The sequence below is a fragment of the Rhamphochromis sp. 'chilingali' genome (genome assembly GCF_963969265.1).
Source record: "Rhamphochromis sp. 'chilingali' genome assembly, chromosome: 16".
NCBI lineage: Eukaryota > Metazoa > Chordata > Actinopteri > Cichliformes > Cichlidae > Rhamphochromis > Rhamphochromis sp. 'chilingali'.
The window spans coordinates 14,879,935-14,903,943 of record NC_137943.1 but is presented as its reverse complement, the minus strand read 5'-3'; the positions used below and the strand labels follow the sequence as shown (position 1 = coordinate 14,903,943).

Here is a 24,009-nt window from a genome sequence, read left to right as displayed (position 1 = left end):
TTATAGTAATAAAACAGTTAGCGATGATGTGAACACGCAGACAGACACAGCCATTATCTGCACACACCTGTTGGTTTTCTCCTGCCCCGCCTGCCGCTCCTGCCTTAATGTGTGAATCTGCTGTCCCTGCTCCTGACTGTGGGCCTGAAGCCGTCTGAGCTCCTCCTTCCACTGCTCAGCTTCCAGCTCTGATTGCTTCAGGCGAGCGCGTGCTGTAAACACCGCCTCCCTCAATTGCACCACCTCCTCACTTGTGTCTGAGAGCATAGGAGAGACTGAATGGGTTTATTTAAAAAAACAAAAAACAAAACAAACTGTCTTAAATGTCTGTTGCCTTTATACTGAAGTACCTGTGCTGGCCTGCAAGCGGGACTGCAGACCCAAGTTTTCTTCCTTCAGGACTCTGATCTCATTGGACAGCTGAGTGACTGTGTCCAGTCCCTGAATATAAATGTTGGTTGGAGCCCCTGAAAAAAACCCCACATTGTGTCATTTTTTAGAGACAAAGAAGCGCCGATGTTTGTTGTTACTCAAGTGTGGAAAACTGCATTACCTCCATCACGTCCAGTGGTGGCCAGTTTTTCCTCAAGCTGTTGACGAAGCCTCTCATTGGTCCTAATGGACTCCTCCAGGCGTTGGCGAAGGCACCTCACCTCCTGCAGGTGTTCCTCTATCAAATTTACCCCTGAAAGAAAGTCATATAATAAAATGTTGTATTGTTCATTCAACTAAGAAGCTCTTAAGTTACATAAATATTCCAAAAATAAATTCACTGCATTTGTGTGTCACACCTGTTTGGCTGCTTCCTGGTTGGTGCGCAGATGATCCAGAATAACTTCCGACGAAGTTTTCCATGTCCCACAAAGGCCCCCCTGACATTAAACCTGAGTCAGACTTCATTAAGTGGCCTGTAGGGATGCCCCCCAGCTGGTAGGGTTGAAAGGCATGATGGGATAGCTGGCTGTAGCTTGACAGGCCATGCTGGTTGTGGTGATCAGGTGAAAGGGTGAACAGAGCCTTGTCATGAGGCTCTGGGAAGCCTGTAGCCAGCCATCCAAACACATGTACACACACACACACACACACACACACACACACACACACACACACACACACACACACAGACACAGACACACAAAAATTGTCAGAGATCAGTCAAACATTCTATACAATTCCAAGTGTGACTGTAGTTTCAGACAGGTTTTGAGTATTTTCCACACATGGCACACTCTCTTTGGCCCCTCACCCCTGTTCTGCTCATTCATCTGTTTGTACAGCGTGTCCAGCTCTGGGCGAACAGCCATCACAGAGAGAGCTCTGGGCCGGGGGTCAAACATAACTTCGTGACCCCAGCCGTCAGGGCCAGAGGGGATAGAGAGGGAGGAGGAGACAGGCTCACTGAAAAGGGCTGGAGGAGAATGACAGGACACATACAGAAGACGAAAGGATGAGGAGGAAAAAAGAAAATGATCTTTGCAAGTCAACAGCCGTCTGTGACTCCCCTACCTCTGGTCAAACCCACAGCAGCTGAGCAAAGCATGTTGGGACAGCTGCTTGAAGACTTGAGGAGGCCATGAAGAGGAGGAGGAGGAAGAGGTGGTGGGATAGAGGAACGGACTAAAAGAGGGGAATGGAAGGTGAAATGATAGAAAGATGCATTTCACAGAAAGAGAGATTAACATCAACAATACCTTCCGGATCTGATCCGAGTCCTGGCTGCCGGAGTCGGTGTTCCTCCTGATATTCCCTGGTGTCCAAATCAGAGCACAGCTCCAAGTCTTCATTGGTTTGGTACTCATCGGACACCAAGGAGGTCCTATCTGATTGGTCCGTAGTCTCAGAGAGGGCATGGCAACTGGACGGGGTCTCGGGACGGTGCTGCAGCTTCGTGTGGAGTGATTCGATGATTTTATCTTTCTGCTGCAACTCCTTACTTAACCTGCATGTGGACAGAAGGTCATGATATCACAGTGAAACTGAACTCTGACCTTTGAGATATTAAACCTAATCACTTTCATTTCATTCTATTACACATTTATGTGTTCTTTGTAGGAATTAGCCTCCGAACTCTTGAGTCATGATCAAAAAAATGTTTTTTGAGTTCAAGGTTCTGATGAAAGTCTAACTAGTTCCTCCTCGAATCGAAGTAAATGCTTTTACATTTGCTTATTGGTCAGTTTTTTCATTTGGATGCACAGAAAACAGAAAACGCATCAACATTGAGGGAAATAGGAAAGGAAATTTTTTTCCAGTAATATTAGACAACATAAACAACACTATTACTGTGAAAAGAGCTCTTCTTCCCTATATGAGCACAGGATAACTCACTTTATATTAAAGCCCATTTAAAGAGCATTAACTAATAGGGTGTGAGGTGCTTATAAGTCCTAATAAGATGCCTATTAATGTGTATTTTATGTTAATAGTGCCTTCATGCCTGTCAACAACATACTATGTGTTAGCTCCAGGAAGCCATGGATTACAGTAGTTTTAGGTACTTTTTATACTGTTCTAAAATCACTACTAAATCAAAGGCTTGCATAGCTACTACACTATGTTCTTGACTACTGTAAATTTATGCACTGTCATCATCCATCCTCATAGGCTGGCCCAAATTTTGAGACATCACACGATGTCCTGTTCTGTTCTTGCATCAGTAATGTGTGTGATGCAACGATGTGTGGACATCTTCTGTGTAAGCACCCAAAAGAATTGCAACCAAAGTCGAATGAAATTAAATGAGAGAAACTGACCATGCAGACACATTTATATAGAAGATGAGAAATCACTTCTAGTGAGTCACAAGTGGGTCTAGAGGCCTTACAGACCCTCATGCTATGTATTTGTGTCTCTCTTGCTGTTTTGGGTCCCCTGGCTCTCTGACAGCATCTTTTTTTTTTTTAAGTGTCTTTGTTTTTTTATTTCACCAGCTTTCCTGATAACCCTTAAAAATGTTGCATGCTGGAAAATATTTCAAAACAAATATTTATCAGTACAGCAGCAAGCGTCAATACAACAGAAATCCACGAATAAGTGACTTAGCATGAATCCAACAGAAACAGTGTGCCAAGCTGTGAAGAATACAGAAACACTGAGCATTTTAAAGCCTGTCTGGGTGGACACCAGGAAGCTGTCTGTTCAGCTAGAGTAACTTAAACGATCCGCGTGGTGGCCCGCGTGTGGATTAACAGCAGACCTTCTGTCTTCTCTCCAACATAAGTAGCTATGCAGACAGCTCCTCACAGCGTGTCACATGACAGAGCAAACTAATCAGTGGGACAGACTTAGTGCTGCAAAGTGAGCTATTAAGTTCAGTGGGGGTCAACAGATCACAAAACTGCAGGTGCAGTTTTGATAAAGACCAAAAGTGATCTTCATGCTAGGCTGAATCTTCATGCTTCTGCTTAAATTTTGGTCTGTGTCAGTTTCTGGGGACTGACTTGATTTTGGAACCAGGCTCAACTAATTATTCGAACAGTGATGGCTTCACTTTTCATCCCCAGATGTTGCTGGTTGCTTGATTTTAAGCAAAGATCGCTCCTTGGTTTAATTGCTACCACCCTAAAATAGTTTAATCTCCTACATATTCTCACATTACACATATAGATATGAACAAGCTCACTTACCGCAAAGCGAGCAACTCGTGGCCTGTCTTGTCGTCATGGCTCTCTACACGTTCTCCTGTGGAGAGAAAAGAGGAAAGATGGAGCGGTGAGATTTTAAATAACAGTAGAAACAGTTTTTTTTAAAGAAACGTTCCTTACGTCCACTAATCTTGGTGACCACTCTTTGTGCCAGGGCAGTGCTCTGTGCCAGCTGCTCCCTGAAGCTCTGACCCATGTAGTAGTCAATATCATTGGCCCGCAGGAGCTCCTCAAAAGCCTGAAAGTTGTTGACGTTTAGTGCATCTGTGAGAATCTGCTATGAACTTTGCTAGAACTTTATTCTCTCTCCATGTTGATAAAATGTAGAAAATATCACTGAATCAGTGAGTGTGTTTGCAGCACCTTGGTGGTGTCTCCCAGGTGTTGGGTCAGGATGTGACAGACTCCTTGCCCTTCTCTCATCCGCTGCCTCAGGTGGGACAGCTCACGAGCTTGAGCCTGGATCAGAGAGTTGTACTTCCTGCACAGACAATCAGCCGCCACAGGGACAAAATGCACCGCAGTGTTAAGGGAGATTAGTCTCGCTCTTATGTGCATACATCAACTGATTCTAGATAAAAAGTAAATGTGCAACACTGCCACTTTATCGCTGCTAACCTACCCAGGCCAGGTGGCACATTTCCCTTCTTCTGCTTGGCCTTTGCCCTCCAATCTGGTAGTTTTCAACTGAGCCTCCAGCGACGCGACTCGTTCCATCAGTTCTTGGAGCTCCCTGCTTGGCTTGGACGCTGGACGAGCCCCTTGGGTATCAGATAACCAGCCTTCATCCTCTTCCACACCACTCGGGGCTGGTGATCTTTCAAGCGCCCAGTTTACCTAAAGGGTGAGGATGAAAAGCAAAAAAAACCCCTGTTTTTTTAATTGTTTTTTCTTTAACATTAAATACATTTAAAGTACAGCATTTGTTGGTGAGTCAGTACCTTGCGGGGGGTGCGCTCCAAGCTGGAGGCGTAGTCGCTGGTCGCAGACAAAGACCGGACACGGAGCTGCAGTCCACGGATCACTTTGTGACAGCGAGTAAGCTGTGAGCGCAGATCCTGGACCAGATGCTGGAGAGACGCCGACTCATCCCTCATTTCATAAGCGCCTCTGCTACTGCTGCACCTTCCAGCGTACCAGCCACCACCCTCACAGTCCTGAGGATGGGACAGCGACGTGCACATCTCTAGGTCGTCAAACTCTGCAAGGAGGAGAGGTGAGACATGATTAATGAGAGTATCTTAAAGAGCATGTGTTTGGTCTAAAATGAATCAGATCTTTGTTCATCACCTGGGCTGCTGGTGTCTTCTCTCTCTGCTTCGTTCTCACTCCGGCCACAAGTTTCATAACCCAGATCCTGAAGATCCACCTGCACCTGCTTGTTGGCCTGCTGGACAGACGTCTCGGCTGCACAGACATGAGGCAGAACTTACTTCATTCCTTTATACCAAATAATTAAATATGTTTAAATGTATTTGTCTAACTCATCCCAGCCTTCCTTTATACATGCGCCTCAGAGTGACTCACTGAGCAGATCTCTGTACTCCTTCAGCTGTTCGGCCTGAGCTTGGACCGTGGCCTCAGACACCATCAGCCTCTCTTGCAGCTCTCTGTTCTCCTGCTGGCTCAGAGTCAGATCAGCGTGAAGACGAGACGCCTGTTCACGGAGGCCATCCTCTTTATCTCGCCAGAGCGCTCTGACCTGAGAGCTGTCACCGGCGACCGCTGTCTCCTGCAAAAGCAAAGCATCTAAGCAACACTGATGTGTAATCTTCACAGGCACATCATTTAATTATTTAGTCATACAGCATCTCTTGCACTGAAATATCACATATAACAAGACATTAACTGACTGTTTCTGATTCTTTTTTAAGAGCTACGTTTATATGTAAAACATGTCAATTAATATGATTACATTTAAACTTGTTAGTACAACTATTTAGTACACCTGGATTACTGATGATCCAATTATAAGCAGTATCAGACTAAATTAAATTTCACTAGTGACACTTTGTTGCCCTTCAATTGTTTCTAACATATTTTCCCATCTAAACTGTATATGTTACATTTAATGATCTGAGTACTGTTTCTGGTATTAAACTGTCTGGTCATTTTATTCTCTCTAACACTAAAGAGAATCACACTAAATCTGTAATAATGATCAGATAATGAGGGTATGATGTGTTACCGCTTCAGGTTGGTGTGTGACATGGTGAGATGTCAGTGTGCCCAGGTTCAGAGAGCATGGCCTCATGCAGTGCCTCTTCCCTGGCTCGTTGCTCAGACTAACACATGGAGGACCTCGCTTCCCCGCCGGCACCGGAGATGTTTCCAGTTCATCTTCTTCCTCAGTATCCTCTTCCTCCTCCTCCTCTTCTTCTTCTTCTTCTTCCTCCTCTTCTTCCTCCTCCTCTTCTTCTTCTTCCTGTTCTTCTTCTGGGCTCAGACTCTTCTCTGTGTTTGTCCCCACCACTCCAGCTCGTACTTGGTTTTCTTTCAGGGCCTGGTTCTCCCTTTGCAGCTTCTGCAGGGCACTCCTAGCAAAAGTCGAACAGAAGGACAAATAAGCATAATGGTGCCATCAAACACAGCACGATCAGGTAAACAATAAGTCATTTAAAGCAAATTACACACCTCATCTGAGCTACAGAGGTGTATCCATCCCTCTCCAGCTGTGACTTTATTTCTTCAAGCTCGAACTCGAGTGTCTTCTTTGCTTCATCGAGCTGCTTTACATCAGCTGTCTGGGACTGTGCCCCCCTCACCAGCCCTCGGGTCACACACTCAGGTCCTTGAGCCTTAACAGAAGCCTACAGAGTTAGAAATAATACTTCTTAGTTCTTACCCTTTAAGTCATGGGAGTAGGTGAGATGCTCTTAATGGTCACAGTGAAGTGTTAGTAAAAGCACTTTACCTGACCGGAGGTCAAACTTCTGGCATTCACGCTATCGTCATCCTCCTCTATGCTGTCTGTGAACTCCTCACTGCTGCCGTCTTCATCGTCTCCCTCTTCCTCCTCTGTGCTGAGCTCTGGAAACAAAATGACCATTTAGGGAAAGTATCCACTTGCTTTGGTTCTTTTCTTTAAATCTCAAACCCCCTGGTTTTCTCTCAGTCCTGTAGTTTTTAAGCCTCTCCCTCCTCGGCATCCACTCTATCCCATTCTTTCCACAGTCCTCTCTCTCTCTCCACTGAATCACCACTTTGGAAGTCATGGGACTTAAGGGAAATGTTATGTCATAAGTTGCAAGCCAGCCAAAAAACCGGTGCACTCAGTAACAGTGTGTGTGTGAAGGCCACTTTAAACACCTAAAAATGACACAACTGTAGCAGATTTAGAGTAACGACTGTTTGCAGGGATTAAAGGAGGTTGTTGTGACCGAGTACTGCATGTTCTCTTCTCTGTTCTGTTTTTAATATTGTATACGCACTCACAGAGAGAGCAGGAACATCAGGAAAGTGACTGAAAAGAATTTCTAAGGGAAACTGTTTTACATAATAGGCCTTCGCACGCACTGCGCAGAGCTACATGTGAATCATAGGTGTGGGTTTGTGTCTAGAGTTGCTCACTGCATTGTGGGGACATATTAAAGGATTGTTTCATAGTCAGAGCAAGTTTAACGGGTGCTAATTATCAGAATGTGTCCACCTTTAATGAAGCATACAGCACTAAATGTCTCTGTGTTGTTGGCGAGAGGGCAGGAAACTCAGCAAAACTGCTGAGGCAATACTGATTGAGTAATGTGTCCCTGCAGGCTTGACTGGTGTAATGTGGCACCCTGTTTACACACTGTGACACTACATAATGTCACCACATATGAGGAAGGTGTAGGAAGAGGGACTTGAATTGTATTTTTATTCAAGCTAGATCGTGAGGACACTGAGTGACCCGCCACACGGGCTTTGTGTTTATGAATATCTCACTGGGCATTACAGTGGAAGCCATGCAAACATGAAAACCATGCCACACTATCATGCATGAGGGAGGAAGGACATGAAGGAAAATTAATTGGGACCGAGTTTGTGTCAAGAATACATGTTGCTGTTTGTTGCCTTTGTATTTATACATTAAACGTTCTAGCACGTGTTCATATGGTTTTAAATTTACACTTTAGGACAAAAAAAGGCAAAGTTGAGAGGCTGAGGAGGGCGGGTAAATAATATTTCTACTCTGGGTAAAGGCTCAGAGAGATGATATATACTGTGGGTTGCTCTGAGGGGAAAGACGGAAGGTATGTCAAGGAATAAGTGGAGGATTTCAGGTTTCCTAATTAAACACAATAAAGAGAAATCCATAACAGAAGTGCTTTTGACAAAAAGCCAGCACATGTTTATTTTTGATGCATTTAAAACACAAAAAAAGAAGAAGTAGAAGGAGCTTTGACGGTGATTCCATCTGTGAGGCTAGATGAAAAGATCGGGGGCACAAAATCCCTAGAAAATGTACTCTACCTCATATAAATAATTCATATGCAAGGTTTATTTCTGGTGTTCACATCTCCTGTCATTAATAGAGAGCACTGTCTAGACTGTAGATTATCCTATCTCTGTACAAAGCTGGATCTAGAAGCAGAGCTGCTAAAAATATGCATATCATATAAAATTACTACAACATAAAGCATCTGCCAGCTTATATCTAAAACAACTAGCCTACTCTATCATGCATATCTATCAGAGCTAACACAGAACTAAAGGAAAGTACGAGGCCGTCTTTTTTGGATTTGTTTCCTGGGCCTTCGCTAAGCGTGCACAATCCTGCTGACAAACAGATGATATAAAACAAATGATGGATGGTGAGACGTTTCACTGTAAGGCATGAGCTTGAATTTCTCCACAAGACGTGACTTCACTGTGACAGTAAGGCTGGAAGAGCGACACCGGTGAGAGACAGTACACAGAAATGGCAATAGAGAACAATCGAGCTACAAAGCAATATGCAGGCAATCCTCAAAAAAAACAATATAAAAAACCCAACAGATTCACACCACACTCACAAAATATATTAATAAATTAAACTCTGAGTTGCACATTTTCACTTCATACCGTTAAGAGGAGTGTTTGTGTTATTTGGACAAAGCTGCCTGCACACTGAGGGTCAGATTTTGGCTTTTTTAAAATATAGATCTCTTTCTCTTACTTCAGGAACGCAATGTTTCATAAACCTGACCGTCAGTGGTTGGAGACAGCTCCATCTCACATTTAGAGTGTCACTGAGTGGTGCTGTGGTCACACAGAGCATCAGGTGACAATGGTGCTTGCAGCCTTGGAGGCTGGACCCTGCCCGTTCCCACCTCCAAAGTCAGGCTGCTTTTTAGCTGCCCTGTCCAGTAGCAGGGCCGTGTTACGGGTCCGAGACAGGACCTCCTCCAGCTGTCTGCGGAGTGCCTGAACTGAATCCAACTCCATGTGGAGGGCCTGGATCTTCTCTGAGCTGCTGCAAAATCAAAAAGACCAGAACAAAATGGTGTTTTTGAAAACAAAAAAGAAAGGACAAAAAAAAAAAGCTTTGCAGGAATCCAGAGCGTCACAAGACCTGCGTGGAATTTCCCTACCTGTCACTCTTATGAATGTGAGTGAGATTTTGGTATAACCTCTTCTCTGCCCTCAAGGCGTCATTCAGCTTGCTGTACTCTGATACCAGCTGCTCCAGCACATGCTGAATCACAGTGGCGGGGAGGGTTAAAAAGGAGTAAAGTGGTTATTTCCTAAGGAATACAAATGTCTAAACACTGTCTAAGCGACTCGAAATGAAGCAATAATCATACTTTGTGATCAGTGTTGTCTTTTGTGGCATCTCCTTCTGACTGCTGGTGAGCTAAAGACAAACGCAGAGCAGAGATCTCCTTCTGCAGAAAAAGAACCCAAAGATGTGACTTAAAGATTAAAAAACATGAAATTTTAGTGCATCAGCTCAAGAGCTTCACTGATACCTGAGCCTCTGCCTCCTTTTTCAGCACCAGCTGCATGTCTTCCTTCAGAGCCTTAATCTCTGCCTCGCTCTCCTTGGAAAACGGCTGCATGGCCTCTTCCTGGGCCTTCATCAGCTCCTGACAGTGTGATAAAGTAGCCTGTGAACACCAGGTGTACAGGATCTATAGAAAGACAAACAGCCAAGGGAAAATGTCGGAGCAAGTACCTTGATAAAAGCCTCCTTCTCTTTAAGGAGACTCTGCAGATGCTCCGTCTCTCCTCCCGTGTCTCTCTGCTTGTCCCATCTCAGTTCATGCAGCTCCTGCTCTCTTTCTGACAGCTGCTTGCGAAGCTCCTGTAGCTGGCCAGTCCGCTCACTGATCACTAAGGAAAGCCTGTAGGAGTAGTCCTGAGAGAGAAAGATCAGGTTACACTTTATCTTCCTGAACCGCCTTTTTGTACGGCCCAAACCTATAATCTACCAGCTGCACTTCGATGTCACGATGTCGCCCACCTGCAGATACTGGTCTTTGGAGCTGAGAGTGCTGAGCAGATCCTGGATCTGTGCTTGGTGTTCCTTAGACTGCCGGCTGCGGTCTCCCAAAAGCTCCTGGAAGAGTTTCTCTTTCAGAGCCAACCGAGCCTTCAGCTCCTCCACAACCTCAGTGGGACCGGCCTGAACTCTGGCGACGAGGGCAGCTGTGAGATCCTGCACACGCACAACACAACAAACAGAGCAATTAGTAAGAAACTGGTGAGACAGGCTTGTCGACATGGGATGGTTTTTCAAAGCTTTGAACATTTACACCGCAAACAACTGAGAATAATTGAAACAGAAAGCTGTTGTAAATGTCAGTGTGTACCTGAGCCTCCTGGCTGCGTGTCTGTAGTGCTGCTTGTAGCTGGGTTATGATGGTGTCTTTCTCTCTCAGGGAGTTTCTCTCCTTCTCGTCGCTCTGCTGCTTCAACCACTGGAGGTTCCTGTAGGCCTCTGCTGCCTGCTCCAGCTCCAGCTCTTTACCCCGCACCAAACCGTCAAGACTCTGGTGGTCACGATCACCAAAAATATATCAGTGCATAACTTTAGATACTGAGTAATATGTTTAATGCTATAAAACCTGAAGCATGAAATAACTGCCAGAAAAATTCAATTTTCTTGAAAATGGAGAGTTTACTGAGCGTTATGACAACTAAAAAAAATTCAGTTTATTCACAATTTATTAAATATGATGCACTTGGCTTATTGGTTCAAGCTTGTTTTAAACTGTGAGCTTTAATCTGCATAATATGTATGTTCTAGTGTTTCCACACCAAACAGTTCGGACATGATGATGCTGCGTGTCGCGAGCGTACCGTGATGGTCTCCTCGTTGTTGGACAGAATGCAGCGGAGTCTCTCCAGGTCTCGCTCCTTCTCTCTCAGAGCCAGCTGCAGCCTCCTCACCTGGCCCTCACGCTCCTCCACACAGTGGAACTTGTCATCGATGGATTGCTGCAGGCAGCGATGGAAAAGCATCCTCAACCTTCACCGTGTTCTTTGCACTTCATAGTTTTGTAGTTTACTGCATAAAATGTTTAGCTATGCAGTAGCTAACGCCGAGAGATTTAACACATGCTTTTCATCGTCACCTTTTTAATTCATATATTTCTTCCCACTGCAGTAAAATATTACTGCACACTGACCTTTTGGTGTGTGAGTCTGTATTGCTGTGTGCCCATGACTCTTGACTGATACTCGTTTGTGACTAAAAGCCTTCCCACTGTCCCGACAATGAATGCACATCAGTTTGTGAGGCGAATGTAACCGTGGCTAAAATGAGTTGTTTTCAGTATCTGCCACAAGTTTCAATCCCTGCTGTGAATCTGTGTGCTTGTTTACCTCCAGAGCTCTGTCTCTTTCTTTAATGCGCTCCCTCAGTTTCTCAAGCAGGGCGTCTCTTGGATTTGGTTTGGCGCTTCCTGTTGATTCCACCATCTCTGAGTACTCCTACAGATTAATATATTTTTAGATGGGCTAAAAAAGAAGTGTGTGTGTGCCTAATATATATATATATATATATATATATATATATATATATATATATATATATATATATATATATATATATATACTGTATGAATATACACAGTATATATATTATGTAAGCAGACTGTGTGGAATTGTGCATGTCACCTGCAACTGTTGCTCCTTGTCCTGCAGAGCGCTTTTGAGCTGTGTGACGCTCCGGTCTTTCTCCTGCGTCACAGCGTGTTTCTCTGCTTCGCTCTCTTTTAAAGCTGCTTCTTTGGCCTGAAGCTCAGTGCGAAGTTTGTGAAGGGCGCAGCGCAGGTCCTGCAGTAGAAAGAAAGTATGTTAAACGTGCTGTGTAACATGTTAGGTTTACTCACACTGTCACAACCAGACTGACCTGATTGTGTTTTTCGGTGACCTCTCTGTGCTGCAGTGCCTCCTGTAGATCTGAGTTTAGTCTCTCCCTGAACCTCATCAGGTCATCGGCTTGCCTCTGGCTCTGTCTCAGACTCCTCTGGCTGGCCTCCAGCTCCAGTCCAAGAGAGAACAGGGAGCTCTGCACCCCGACCAGCTCGCCCTGCAGCTGAGCCAGCGCCAAGGACTCGCTAACTCCTGCCGGAGCCTGAAGAGAGGAACGACCACAGACCAAGGTCAAAAACACAACATGTTTTCACACTGAGGACAGCATTTACATTTTTGATTAAAAAACAGGTCAAAAGTTTCACCTTGCTTTGAGCAAGCTGGCTGTGATGAGCTATTTCCTGCAGCTTGCAAAGTGTGGTGTTCTGCCCTTCAATCAGCTGGTACAGCTCCTGGGCCTTAGAGCAGAATCAGCACATTTACAACAGGTTTACAAATCACGTCACAGCGATCCTTGATTAGGTACAAACAGACACACACCTCGCTGTCTTTGGTGCTGAGAGACTCTGTGAGGCCCTGAATGGTTCTTTCCTGACTCTGAGAGGCCTGGCGAAGCGAACGTAGCTCGCACTCCATCTCACTCAGCTTCTCCTGCAGCTTCTACAGACGGAGGCAGAAAGGTTAGGTTAGGCTGCCATCAGCCTGATGCACAATAAAAGAACATATCCAGCTGCTGTAATGTGTTTTAATGAGGATCACCATGTTGTTGGCCTCGCTCTCCTGGATTTTGGCCTGCAGGGATTGGACCTGGAGCTGGGCCTTCTGCAGCTCGCTGACACACTGACCGGCCGCACACTCATACTGGTTGAGCTGGCTCTGCTGCTCTTCAACAAGACTCTGGAAAAGGTTAAGACATCAGTTTAACCTTATAAAATCTATTCACAATATCTTTTAGCTGAATTATTTTTAGAAAACACATTTTTCTCAAATTCATAAAAAATAGAAAGCCTTCATAACCACCACAGCATATTACGTAATACTTTTTGTGCACAAGATACATAAACTCTGTTCATTCGTGTGTGTGCTATGACAAGGAAAGAACCACTCGAGTGGTTTATGAGCATCTGCATGCATGAGTGAGTTTACCCAAAGTGCTCTGTGCTCCTGCTACATACCAGCATATAAATGATTTCAACTTCAGGAAGAATATCACTATGTGTTTGCCGTTTGGGTGATGCAACTCAGAGTTTTCATATTAAGATAGAAGGTGGTCTTATCATGAAATAGTGTGACTTTAGTAGCCAACCAGTATTGAGATGACAGAGTGGTCTGACATCGCGTGGATCACTTTGCCTCAAGGGCTCTGAGTGAAAATAGGGCAGTAGTGGAGTCACTTTGTCTTAACGTCTCCCCATATCTAACCTAATTCACTGAGCACTCCCCGCTCAGCGATCACATGCTCGTAGTAAGGGAAAAACACAGGCTTCAGACAAATCCATACCACCTACAAGGTATTACAGAGGAGTAAGAGAAATTAGACTTTTTTTATGTGTGCACACTCACGCACACAGACTAGCTAATTAGGCCATGCTACCCACACCTGACTGCTTGTGTAATGTATAGTGTTACCACACAACTAAACATGGCTGCACGCTACTGAAGCTCAGGTCCTTTGGGGTGAGAGCTAACTGCAGAGGCTGTGTGTAGCTGGATTATGTGGATAGTTAAGCTAAAATGTGGTGATAATGGTTTTGTGGGCAGACCACGGTGTCAAACATCAAAGCCTGTCAGGCTGGTTCAGGCAGATTACTGCAGATGTAGCAAGTTTGCTCATCAAAGGCCAACTTCATTACTGTACCAAGCGCCGTCACTCTGCACTAATGAAATTCGTCTTTTCGCCGACATCCCCATTCCGATCAAGGTTTTGTACCTGGTGGGGAGGAGGAGGAGGATACTCTTTGTACAAATCTTCAAACAATTTCTCCAAGTCTGCCAGGTTCAGATCCTGATCCAGCCCAGTGTCCACTCTGATCAGAGGGGTATCCAGCTCAGGTGTTGGCGTGTGATTGTATCTTTCTCCGTTTGGGCTTCCATAAGGCATTCCCATAACGGGATCGGTAAAGGACAACCTTGTGCCCCCGTTGCTGGAGCTTCGTCTGAGAAAGACTGGGAGCTTGCTCCCTTTTGTGCTCCGGACTGGCCGGTAGACAGCACAGCTTTGCAGCAAAGAGAGGGCTAGAGAGAAAGTGCGTCTAGGAGAGGCTTGGCCAAGTGGAGCTCCCATGTGCTCCTCAGAGAGGGAGTCAGATATCTGGTCTTCGATTGCATCCACTGGGGAGCTCAGGGATCCATCTGTTATGGCTCCAGGCTGAATATATTCCTCAGCTGCCTCCAGGGATGCTACAGAGGGGCTTGAGCTGGCTCGCCCAGCTAAAGTGCGATCACTATCTGAGGTCCTCGAGGGGTCCTGAGATCCAGGAACTAGAGTCTGAGAGGAGGTGATGTCTTCTGAATCTTCCATATTTTTCATCTCTCCTTCTCCACCTGCACCACCTCCAGTCACACTTCCCCCAACCACACTGGCTGAATATCTGGTTGATGGCCCACAAGAAATACTGCGGGCCAACTTTCTGGGCACCTTACAGACAGCTTCATAATCAGAGTCTGCCACCCGCCAATAAGAACATCCCCGGCACCTTCTGGGAGTGCTGGGCGTACACCGTTGTGAGCCTTCAACTGCAACCTCTGACCCTTTAGCAGCAGGACATTGAGGATGGTGGTGATGTTGGCAGTCCAGGCTGTCATCTGCCCAGGACTCATACAAAGAGTAGACTAAATCCTCCTGGAGCAGGGCGCAATACTTTGCATGAGTTAGCCCTGAAATATCCACCATCCCATCCCCTGGTCCGTCATCACTTCCACTTAATGTTACAGCCCCTTCATCTGAATTGGTTTTCCGATAGAGCCCGCTGATGCACTGCCTCAGTCGATGCTTCTCCTGCAGGAGCCGCTGCAACCTCTCGATGGACAGGGCCTCCACACGAGCGATGACTGTGTCGAAGCGGTACATGCGGTCCAGCATGAAGGTGCACTTGGAGCAGGCAAACTCTCCTCTGCCATCCCGGGTCAGCTCGTGCCCCACAGCATAAGAGAGCAGCACGTGCAGGTTGAGTTTGGCAGCAGGATGGAAGATCCATTTTCGCTGGTTGCCACAGAGCTCCCGTCCACAAATACGACACACCTCCTTCATCTTGAGATCAAACATTACACAGTATTATAGTTATCAGGGAGGAGCAGAACATCTTATTTACTCTAACATGAGGATGTGAGGAAACATGGATCCTCAGAATGACTGCGCTGCTTTATAAACAGCAAGAAGAGTCCAGCTTCAGAGCAAGCACTGATGTCAATAACATAAACAGGACAGTGTAATGCTCCTAATTGAACCGAGTCCATGCTATGACTTCTAAGTCCATGATAAATTAAAGGAGGTAGACAAAAAAAGAGCTTGTAAGATCAGTTTATACTGTAGCTGTGATCCAAAGACATCCAGGATCCCCGTTCATCTGATGGAGGGGCAGGTGAATCGCAATGGCGCACACTGGTCAGGTAATGTCTCGTGAATCAGACGCAGTATTTATCTTTAAAGTGTCCTCACGCTGTCAAAAAAACAAACATCGTATCTCTCATTTCCCAACACAGCCGCACGTGCCTCTGCACCATCACGGAGGCGCGAGCCGCTCCGAACGACGACAGGTTCATCGTGACCGGGAAGCGACGGGATCTACTGCCCAGTACGCGGAAACCGAGCAGTAACAGGCGTCCGAGGATGATCCTCTGACTCTTCCGGCGGCGTCTGTGTCCCAAACAAAGGCTGTCTGTTCATCTCAGAGCTGTTACAGCAGCTACAGGCAGAGATACGACACACCGGACTCCAGTCGGATGTCCTCCAGTCAGATAACGAAGCGCCTGCCCGAACCAGACCTGCAGCGTCGGAGCGCACCATTCAGGGAAAACGAGGGGGAGTTGAGAAGCCCGGTGAAGACGTTCAGAGATGCTCGCAGTTTAACTCCCGCTGAGATACCGGTTCAAAACATAGACACTTTCGTTTTAAAACGCATATTTAAATTCATCCCTAAATAACATCTCCTCTATTTTGGGTTTATTTGTAAACAGGAAAGAGAGTCGCTCCCCCGGGTGTCTGCTACTTCCTCCTACCCGGTTTGCTAAGCTCCGTCCGCCTGACTGAACAGGTGAAAAGCCCAGTAGCATGACGCTAAACTATAAAATTAAACGTCTCCAAGTTATATTTGTTTTATACAATTCACATTAGCTGTATTAGCATGGTCGCATGCTAACCCTTAAAGTGGGTTTTTATTGAGGATGAATGAAAAAGAACAACAGTGCACACATTTATATTAAACAGCTGCATTTTATAAAATAAAATATAATATTATCTAATAACCAGTTGAATTATCAGCGAAGGCAAGTCAACCTGGGGACTCAAATCACTCCAGACATTCATAAATATTATGACACAGCCCATCTCTCTCTCTCTCTCGCTCTCTCTCTCGCTCTGTCACACGCGCGCGCGCGCGCACACACACACACGGGCGCGCGCGAAACTATTGTACATTTCTTTAAGCATTAATAATTTAGAATTAACAAGACCACTACACGCAATTATAAACTAAAGAAAAGACATCCGAGGTTAATAAATGTATGCTCTGTTTCTTCCAGAGTCCCCTTCCTGACCTTTATTCCTTCCGTCGTCAGGCAGACGCTTTGCAGAGTAAAAATAGAAGATATCACATACTAATCAATAAATACAGATAACAGAAAACACCTGTGTTGCAATGAGCCAGCGATGCTGTATATGAAAATAAACTCTTAATAGAGTTTTTTATCAGAAATCAAATTGTGTGTCATTAACTAAATTAATAATTTATTAATTAATAATAATAATAATAATAATAATAATAATAAAAATAATAATAATAATAATAACAATAGATACACTGACACACTTAAAAACACAATTAACTGCCCTGCTATTAACAAACGTATCAAACATCATTATATGATTATAACACAATTGCCATGGTGACTTTAGTCTGTAAATAGTGTCATGTTAGACCAGCACAATATTATTACAATTATTTTCTGTTGCCATGGTGCTGATATTTCAACAATGGTTGGACTGTAATGACCAAACAACCAGAGCTTTATCCTGCATTTGACCATGTAAGTTCAGCTCTGCAGCGGCTATGATTTTTGTTTGCCCGAGGGTGCACAAACAGATGGTCACACTGTGAGTTCCAAGCAGATATATGCAGTGTGAAGCCTGCCGTGTACCATTTTTCTCTCTGAAAGCAGCCGTACTGCGTCAGAGCAGAGAGAATGAGACTGGAAATCCTCACTAATGTGTGCTTCAAAGTCTTTGATTGCTGATTTTGTGAAGACTAATTGCTGAACCTGAGTCATTTTCTCTAAAATTAGGTTTAGCTGCAGAGGGCCATATGCGGGAAGGATGCAACCGAAAATGTTTTTCTTTCAGATTTAATGAGAACTCGAATGCTCATAACTACTATGAAACGTCTCGCTTTTTAACTGCTTCAGAGGTCTACACTTATGCATGTTATTCCTGACAAAGAGATCCTGGAAATAAATATGTTACAAGGTTTCAGATTATATTCATGTCCAGCCTGCTGTTCTCTGCAGACAATTATTGGCTAAGTGTCTGTGTTGTCCGGGGAGCTAATTATGAGCTCTTATGGCAGGTGTCTGTCTGAAACAACACAACCTGATATCAGTGTCGGGGGTCACCGAGCACTCAAAGGTCAATCTGACCTATCGATATTTTGGCTGAAACCAGAACTGCTAAACTGCTAACCAGTGAGACGCCTGCATGCACACACGTACGTGAAGGATGGCTCCTCATGGAAACGTGCGCACACACACACACACAAACCCAGTTAAATTCATTCTTACATGCTCTCTTCTGATGTTTGTGAGGACATGTAAACAAAGCTGTGGTAAGAACACACAACAACAGTTTCTTCCACTGATTTAGAAACCAATTCAGCAATACGGAAGAGGCATATAATATATATAGCATGCATTATATACAGTTGCACATATATACTGTACTTATACTTCAAAAACAATCATCTTCTTCTGATTTTGCAAAGTCAAACAGCCTCATGAAAATTTGAATATCAGCTTTTAAACACATGAGCAGTCTGAATCCAGCTAACAATTTTCATATATACCACGTGCCACACTCAGAGGGTTGCTGATCATATGCAAATTCCACTGTTACCCTAGTAACTAAATGCTGTGCCGTAGCGCAGCTGCCATTGCTGCCTCAGCTTTTTTTCCCCTTTCACTGCACACTGACCGAGGCACACACTCACTCATACACACATGCTTTTACCCATACGTGTGTCCCGTCTGAAATCTGAACAGAGAGCCTGCCTAACAAGTACATTTGCATCCTTCATTCAGAAATGATTTACAAGTTAAAACGCCTGCACAGCCTCCCTGAAAACAAAACTCGCCTGACAACAAATATGTTTGCAGCAAATGCTGACAAATTCAAATACAGAGAAGCACCGCTGCACAGGTTCAGTAAGGCTAAACACACACTGTGTTCTTAAGTATTAATCCCTACAAGATCTCTACTCAACAGGGTAGAGATTCTGTCCAGGTTACAGTGAGTTGCTGTTCAAGTAATAGTCCCTCTCCATTCGTAGTTTCATCATGCATCAGGAGAGAAGTGTGCCCTTGAGGATGTCACTGCAGCTGAAGCCTGTAAATGTAATGAGATTCTGGCACTTCTCGTGATGAGATAAGCCCCCAGTAAGATGGCTCTCGCTACCACTAGAATCCTTAAGCAATACACTATATATTACAGCCTCAAAAAGCAAAGTAGTTTTCTTTTTTCTGCCTCATGGTCCCTTTCTTCTACACAAATGTAGTTTCAGCTTAGTTTCAGAGTATTTTACTTATTTTTACTCATGATATTGTTATGAGATCGCTCTTTGAGCTTGGTTATGAGGATGTCTTGCTGCTATTTTACCTTTTTCAGTGATAAAATCGGGTAAAATGTGGTCCTATACCACAAACACACTCACACTGTACGCACTGTAAAAATTCTTAAATACTATAGATCATTTCTTATTGCCTACAAATAATTTAGCTGTGTGTCTGTGCTAGTCATATCAATGCAATGTGTCACTTGTCCATAAGGAGGCAGAGTCTATCAAAATATTCTTCACTCAGTCTGCTGTGTGAAACCGCTCTCACACTTTGGATAGAACATAACAGCTGAAAGCTAATGATCCAGCACCGTTTTAAATACTAAAATCCACATACCTGCATCTCCTGCTCGATGCGCAGCCTCTCTTGACCAAGTTCCTCCTGGTAGAACTGTGTAAAAGAAAACAGAGGTTAAAATTATCAAGAGAAAAAACTAATAGCTCCAGCCAATCCAGGAATACACACAGAAAAAAGAAAGGAGAATTTTGCATCTAATATATTTCTATATTATATTATTTTGTATTTGTGACACTGTTTTAATCATATCCATGTGTTTAAGTGTTATTTGGTGCATGCAGCAGCTCTTGCAATCTACATGAATAGCTGGTAAAATATGGCTGAGGCATGAACACATGCTGCTTTAAGGATGTCTTTCTAGAACAGAAGTCTGGCCAGAGGAGACATGGTGGTCCAGAGGAATGCAGTAACATTAGACGGCTTATATAAAGTATCCATGGTTTTGCATTTCACACATGCACCTCAGGGTCCATTATAATATAATATATAATATACTGCTCCAAAAATACATAAAATATGTAATAAAATAAAGGAACACATTTTAATCAGCATAAATCATCAACTCAGTTAAGCTTCTAGGATATTGATGTGGTCATTTAAGTAACCGAGGGGTTGTTAAGCAGTTTCAATTCCTTTGGTCTTAAAGGAATTAACCATAATTGCACTGGAGGGACAACAATGAGACACCCACCCCCAAATGATTTTACAGGTGGAGGCCACTGACATCATCTTTTCTGACGTTTATCACTAGTTTTGCATTGGCTAAAGTCATTAACATAAGGTGATACCTGGACACCGCGAGGATGGAAGGTTTGCTGTGTCTCTCAGCACAGTCTCAGGAGCATGCAGGAGATATACAGTTATTCTAGGAGAGCTGCACAGGGCTGTAGAAGGTCTTTAACCAATCAGCAGGACTGGTATCTGCTCCTTTGTGCAAGGAGAAATGGGATGAGCACTGTCAGAGCTAGAAAAAGACTTCTAGCAGGCCACTGGTGTGGCCTCTACAGGGTAGGCAACAGCCCCCTGACTGCCATTAGGTATTGATGAAATCCTTGTACCCATTGTCAGGCCCTACGCTGGTGCAGTGGGTCTTGGGTTCCTACCGGTGCATGACAATGCCCTGCCTCATGTAGTGAGGGTATGCAGGCAGTTCCTGGAAGATGAAGGAATTGATACGCTTGACTGGCCCCCACACTCACGTGATCTAAATCCAGTAGACCACCTCTGGGACATTATGCTTTGGTCTGTATGATGCTGCCAGGTTGCACTTCAGACTGCCCAGGAGCTCAGTGATGCCTTTGTGCAGATCTGGGTCGAGATGCCCCACAGACACCACCTGTCATCTCATTAAGAGCATGTCCTGATGTTGTCAGGCATGCATACAACCACTTGGGGGTCAAACAAACGACTGAGTACCACTTTGAGTTGTCGTAATGAAATTTGGCAAAATTTCGAGGATGAACCTGTCACATAAATTTTGCACTTTTTCACTGTGTCTTTGAAATCAGACCTCTGCAGGTTGATAACTTTCATTTCTATCATCTTTTCCATCATGGCATCTTTTCATTCTTAAAACATTACCCAGTCCAGGTCATGATAGATATCCAGCATGTTTTTCTCCATCTGAGATGTGTCTTCAAAGTGTTCCTTTAATTTCAGTAAGAAATTTAAGACCTGGCTTCAGAGGGGTTTTTTTTAATGTAAAATTTAACTCATATGTACCTCAACATCCTTGTCCTTCTGCAGCAGGGAATTAGATAGCTCATGAACTTGTCCCTCCAGCTCTTCCACCCTGAGTGTGAGTGTTGTCTTCTCTCCACACAGCTCAGTGATGTGGACCTCCTTAGTGCGAAGCTCTTTAGTTAGCTCCTCTATTAACCTGAAAGCAGAAAGAGAACCAGTCAGTGACATAGAAGGATGGATTTCTTCTCATGTTCTCCAGAACTGAGTAGTTTCTTACCTGTCTTTGTTGTTAGATGGTGACAGGATATTTGGAGGCCTTTCATCCTCTGGGATTTCCTCCATCGCGGCATCTAAGGAGAGGAGGGAAGCATGGGATTGTGATCCAGCCAGCGAGGCCATTCGTTCGGCCTCGCTGCGAGCCAGCTGGGCCTCCTGAAAGAAACATGCACCAAAGCAGTTAAGATTTGGGAAGATTGGCCACTATCACAGAGTATCCCCAAGTGTCAGTATTACAGCAGCAGACCAACCTCCTGCAGGAGCTGAATCTTTGCCTCAAGCACCTGCTGCATGTGGTCAATTTCCTGCTGTCTCTCTTGACACCGTCTCTGTAGCTCTGCCTCATTGTGATTGGTCAGGCTCTCTGCTGTTGTGCTGAAGAAGAAAAGGACATCACAGTCTAATCACAAAATCAATCAGATAGCAGATAGCCCACTGTATATGAGGTTTGGACTCCAATAACCAGGTCATTTGGATCTGGTCAAAATAAATTGAATAAACTGTCATAGTTTAAAATGCAGGGTACATCCAAGTCATCCCTCTCCTGCAATGCTAACACAGTCAGGCTTAAAACAATCAGGCTTACAACACATATTATATATGTTATCATGCAAAAAGGCCTAATAAAATATCTAATCTTACACTTTGAATTGAGTAGCAGCTTATTTAATAAGAGATTTAAAACCCCAGCAGCAGTTTACACACAGATCTAAATGTTGTCCGGGGGGTGTCATTTTTAGAGCATGAGGGAAATATTAGTGAGAGCCAAGACATAATATGATGTCATAGGTTTTCTGTCTGCTACATTGCTCATGGGATTTCCTTAGCCCCTTCCACTAATAGCAGAGATTAAGTAGCACACCACCCGTGGTGTTTATTGTCATAGAAGGGATGATCTCATAATATAAAAGGGTTGATATTTGTAGGGTTGTGCATGAAAAGCAGAATTTTATCCCTTTTATTAGTAGCCTGGACTTTCACCGTTAACTAGAGGCTTGTATCGTAAGGATGTCAATTTGCTGTACCTGCTGTTACCTGCAGATGTGTGCGATAAAATACTTAGCTGACACACTCAGCTGAAGGTAAACGTCCACCAAACATGAACAATTTAAACTTTAATCTGAAATTTCTCACACACGCCCTGATACTTTATATTTCTGTGCCAGCACATTTGGTGTGTCATGCGACGTCTGACTCCTTTGGACTCCAGCTGTGCAAGCATCTCTCTATATCACTTAGTGAGTCAACAGCGGTATCCCAGAATTCCTGCTCCCAGAATGGCACACGCCACCCTGACGCCACGAGTCCTCTTCTGGACCCTGTCTACATACATTTTTAACTTTATCCACCACATGCAGCAGCTCAGATAACTGGGATATTCTGAACCCATCTGAGCAACGTAAGTGTCTCATGGACAAGTGTCCTTTATGTCAAGTGGACATTCAGGCTGTTCAGACAGCCCACACATCTCTTTTATAATCTTGGTGGGTCAACAACTACCATAAAACTGTTGCAACATATGCTGTACAACCAGACATAATGATGATTAAAAAATACACAAGTATGCCTCAGTTTTTCTACATGATAATAAAAAAATTCTACTGCAGTAAATTAAAGAAATCTGCCAGCGTGAGAAAAAGAATGCACACGCTGCAGAACTCCAGATTCCTTATTTACTGAGCGCACCTGTTCTTCATCAGACAATGAAACACCAAACAGCACCCTCGTAAATCACCTGTGAATGGTCACATGACCAATTACATCCAATCAAAAATCAGTTCTTATATAGGACAAACAATGCTATGGTTGGTGTTTCATGTCTGATGAAGAGCAGCTGGGCTCAAAAAGCTGTTCCATGCAATAAATTAGGACTCTAGAGTTCTGCACTCTGTTTTACCTTTGTCCCATTTTTTGGGCTCTGCACCTGCCCCATAGGATGAGGAGGATGTGAATGGATTGTTTTTTGGTCTCTCTAAGAAATCAATGTGTAAAATTACAGGGAAAAGTTCTGGAAGCTCATTCCCCAGAATATCCTCTAATTATAAAACAAAATGCTTTTGTTAATTCACAGAAAATGCCCTATTTTTTTTCGTACTGTCTGACCCATAGTAAAAACATTAAAATCCTATAGTAGATACTGAAAAAACAGAAACTTTTCTGGCATTGAATTGTTCATCTGATCCTTAATTACTATCTATAAAAGGCCATTTGAGAAATCTTTACCAAGAGCAAAAGTTGTAAAACCTATTGAAGTGTAGTTAAAACTCCAAAATGTATGCTTTCTTTCACACTGGATTTGTCAGGTGCTGGATCTGTGACCCAGCGTTTTGTGTTATTTTATACTGTTGACTTCTTATGTTAATATTCATGTGCTATTCTTAAGTTGAGGTAGAGTTCTAGTATTATTACTGGTTTGTCTTGGTTGAGTTTTAGTCTGGTTTATGTTTTTTCTATTCTTCCTCGTCTATGTAGCTTCCCCTTGTGTCTCTCTCCTCTGTGTCCCTCTCCCTCTCTCGCTCCCTCTGTCTCTTGTGTCAAGTTTGCGTGTCCCAATTCATGTCTCTCCATGCTTCCCGTTTTATTTTGAAAGTCTTGTTTCTATGTTCAGTGTGCTTAGTTTTACTTTTCCCTGTTGGGTCATAATCATTGGTGTCAGCTGTGTCTCCCCAGGTGTTTCCACTTCCCTCTTTTCCCTCCTGTGTATTTAAGTCCTCTGTCTCTCTCTGTTGGTGTGTCTGTTTTCCATTCCCTATGTCATGGTGGATCTCAGGTACCTTATGATTCTGGT

General features: G+C 44.0%; 1 protein-coding gene across 13 annotated transcripts in view; it reads right to left on the bottom strand.

Moving 5' to 3' along the window:
• Positions 1-24,009, bottom strand: part of LOC308412878 (myomegalin) — a 56,714-nt gene that overhangs the window by 13,674 nt on the left and 19,031 nt on the right. For 5 of the 13 annotated variants that reach the window (XM_080907530.1, XM_080907542.1, XM_080907535.1 and 2 more), the window contains exons 1-32: positions 13,855-15,892; positions 12,684-12,821; positions 12,465-12,584; positions 12,290-12,382; positions 11,962-12,186; positions 11,727-11,885; positions 11,433-11,540; positions 10,908-11,045; positions 10,418-10,597; positions 10,069-10,263; positions 9,781-9,963; positions 9,575-9,691; positions 9,410-9,490; positions 9,197-9,300; positions 8,936-9,078; positions 6,559-6,674; positions 6,279-6,454; positions 5,833-6,181; positions 5,172-5,376; positions 4,935-5,051; positions 4,586-4,845; positions 4,267-4,481; positions 4,008-4,125; positions 3,765-3,882; positions 3,627-3,681; positions 1,692-1,939; positions 1,507-1,617; positions 1,247-1,408; positions 792-1,040; positions 554-685; positions 351-467; positions 68-275 (exon numbers count right to left, since the gene is read on the bottom strand). In XM_080907530.1, coding sequence (XP_080763656.1) covers positions 68-275; positions 351-467; positions 554-685; positions 792-1,040; positions 1,247-1,408; positions 1,507-1,617; positions 1,692-1,939; positions 3,627-3,681; positions 3,765-3,882; positions 4,008-4,125; positions 4,267-4,481; positions 4,586-4,845; positions 4,935-5,051; positions 5,172-5,376; positions 5,833-6,181; positions 6,279-6,454; positions 6,559-6,674; positions 8,936-9,078; positions 9,197-9,300; positions 9,410-9,490; positions 9,575-9,691; positions 9,781-9,963; positions 10,069-10,263; positions 10,418-10,597; positions 10,908-11,045; positions 11,433-11,540; positions 11,727-11,885; positions 11,962-12,186; positions 12,290-12,382; positions 12,465-12,584; positions 12,684-12,821; positions 13,855-15,189 — 6,275 coding nt within the window. In that variant the 5' untranslated portion in view covers positions 15,190-15,892. Of the gene's footprint in view, positions 1-67; positions 276-350; positions 468-553; positions 686-791; positions 1,041-1,246; positions 1,409-1,506; positions 1,618-1,691; positions 1,940-3,626; positions 3,682-3,764; positions 3,883-4,007; positions 4,126-4,266; positions 4,482-4,585; positions 4,846-4,934; positions 5,052-5,171; positions 5,377-5,832; positions 6,182-6,278; positions 6,455-6,558; positions 6,675-8,935; positions 9,079-9,196; positions 9,301-9,409; positions 9,491-9,574; positions 9,692-9,780; positions 9,964-10,068; positions 10,264-10,417; positions 10,598-10,907; positions 11,046-11,432; positions 11,541-11,726; positions 11,886-11,961; positions 12,187-12,289; positions 12,383-12,464; positions 12,585-12,683; positions 12,822-13,854; positions 15,893-19,301; positions 19,356-20,984; positions 21,142-21,222; positions 21,378-21,472; positions 21,597-24,009 lie in introns of those variants that run through there. The other 8 variants (XM_080907537.1, XM_080907538.1, XM_080907541.1 and 5 more) reach the window with 6 other exon arrangements.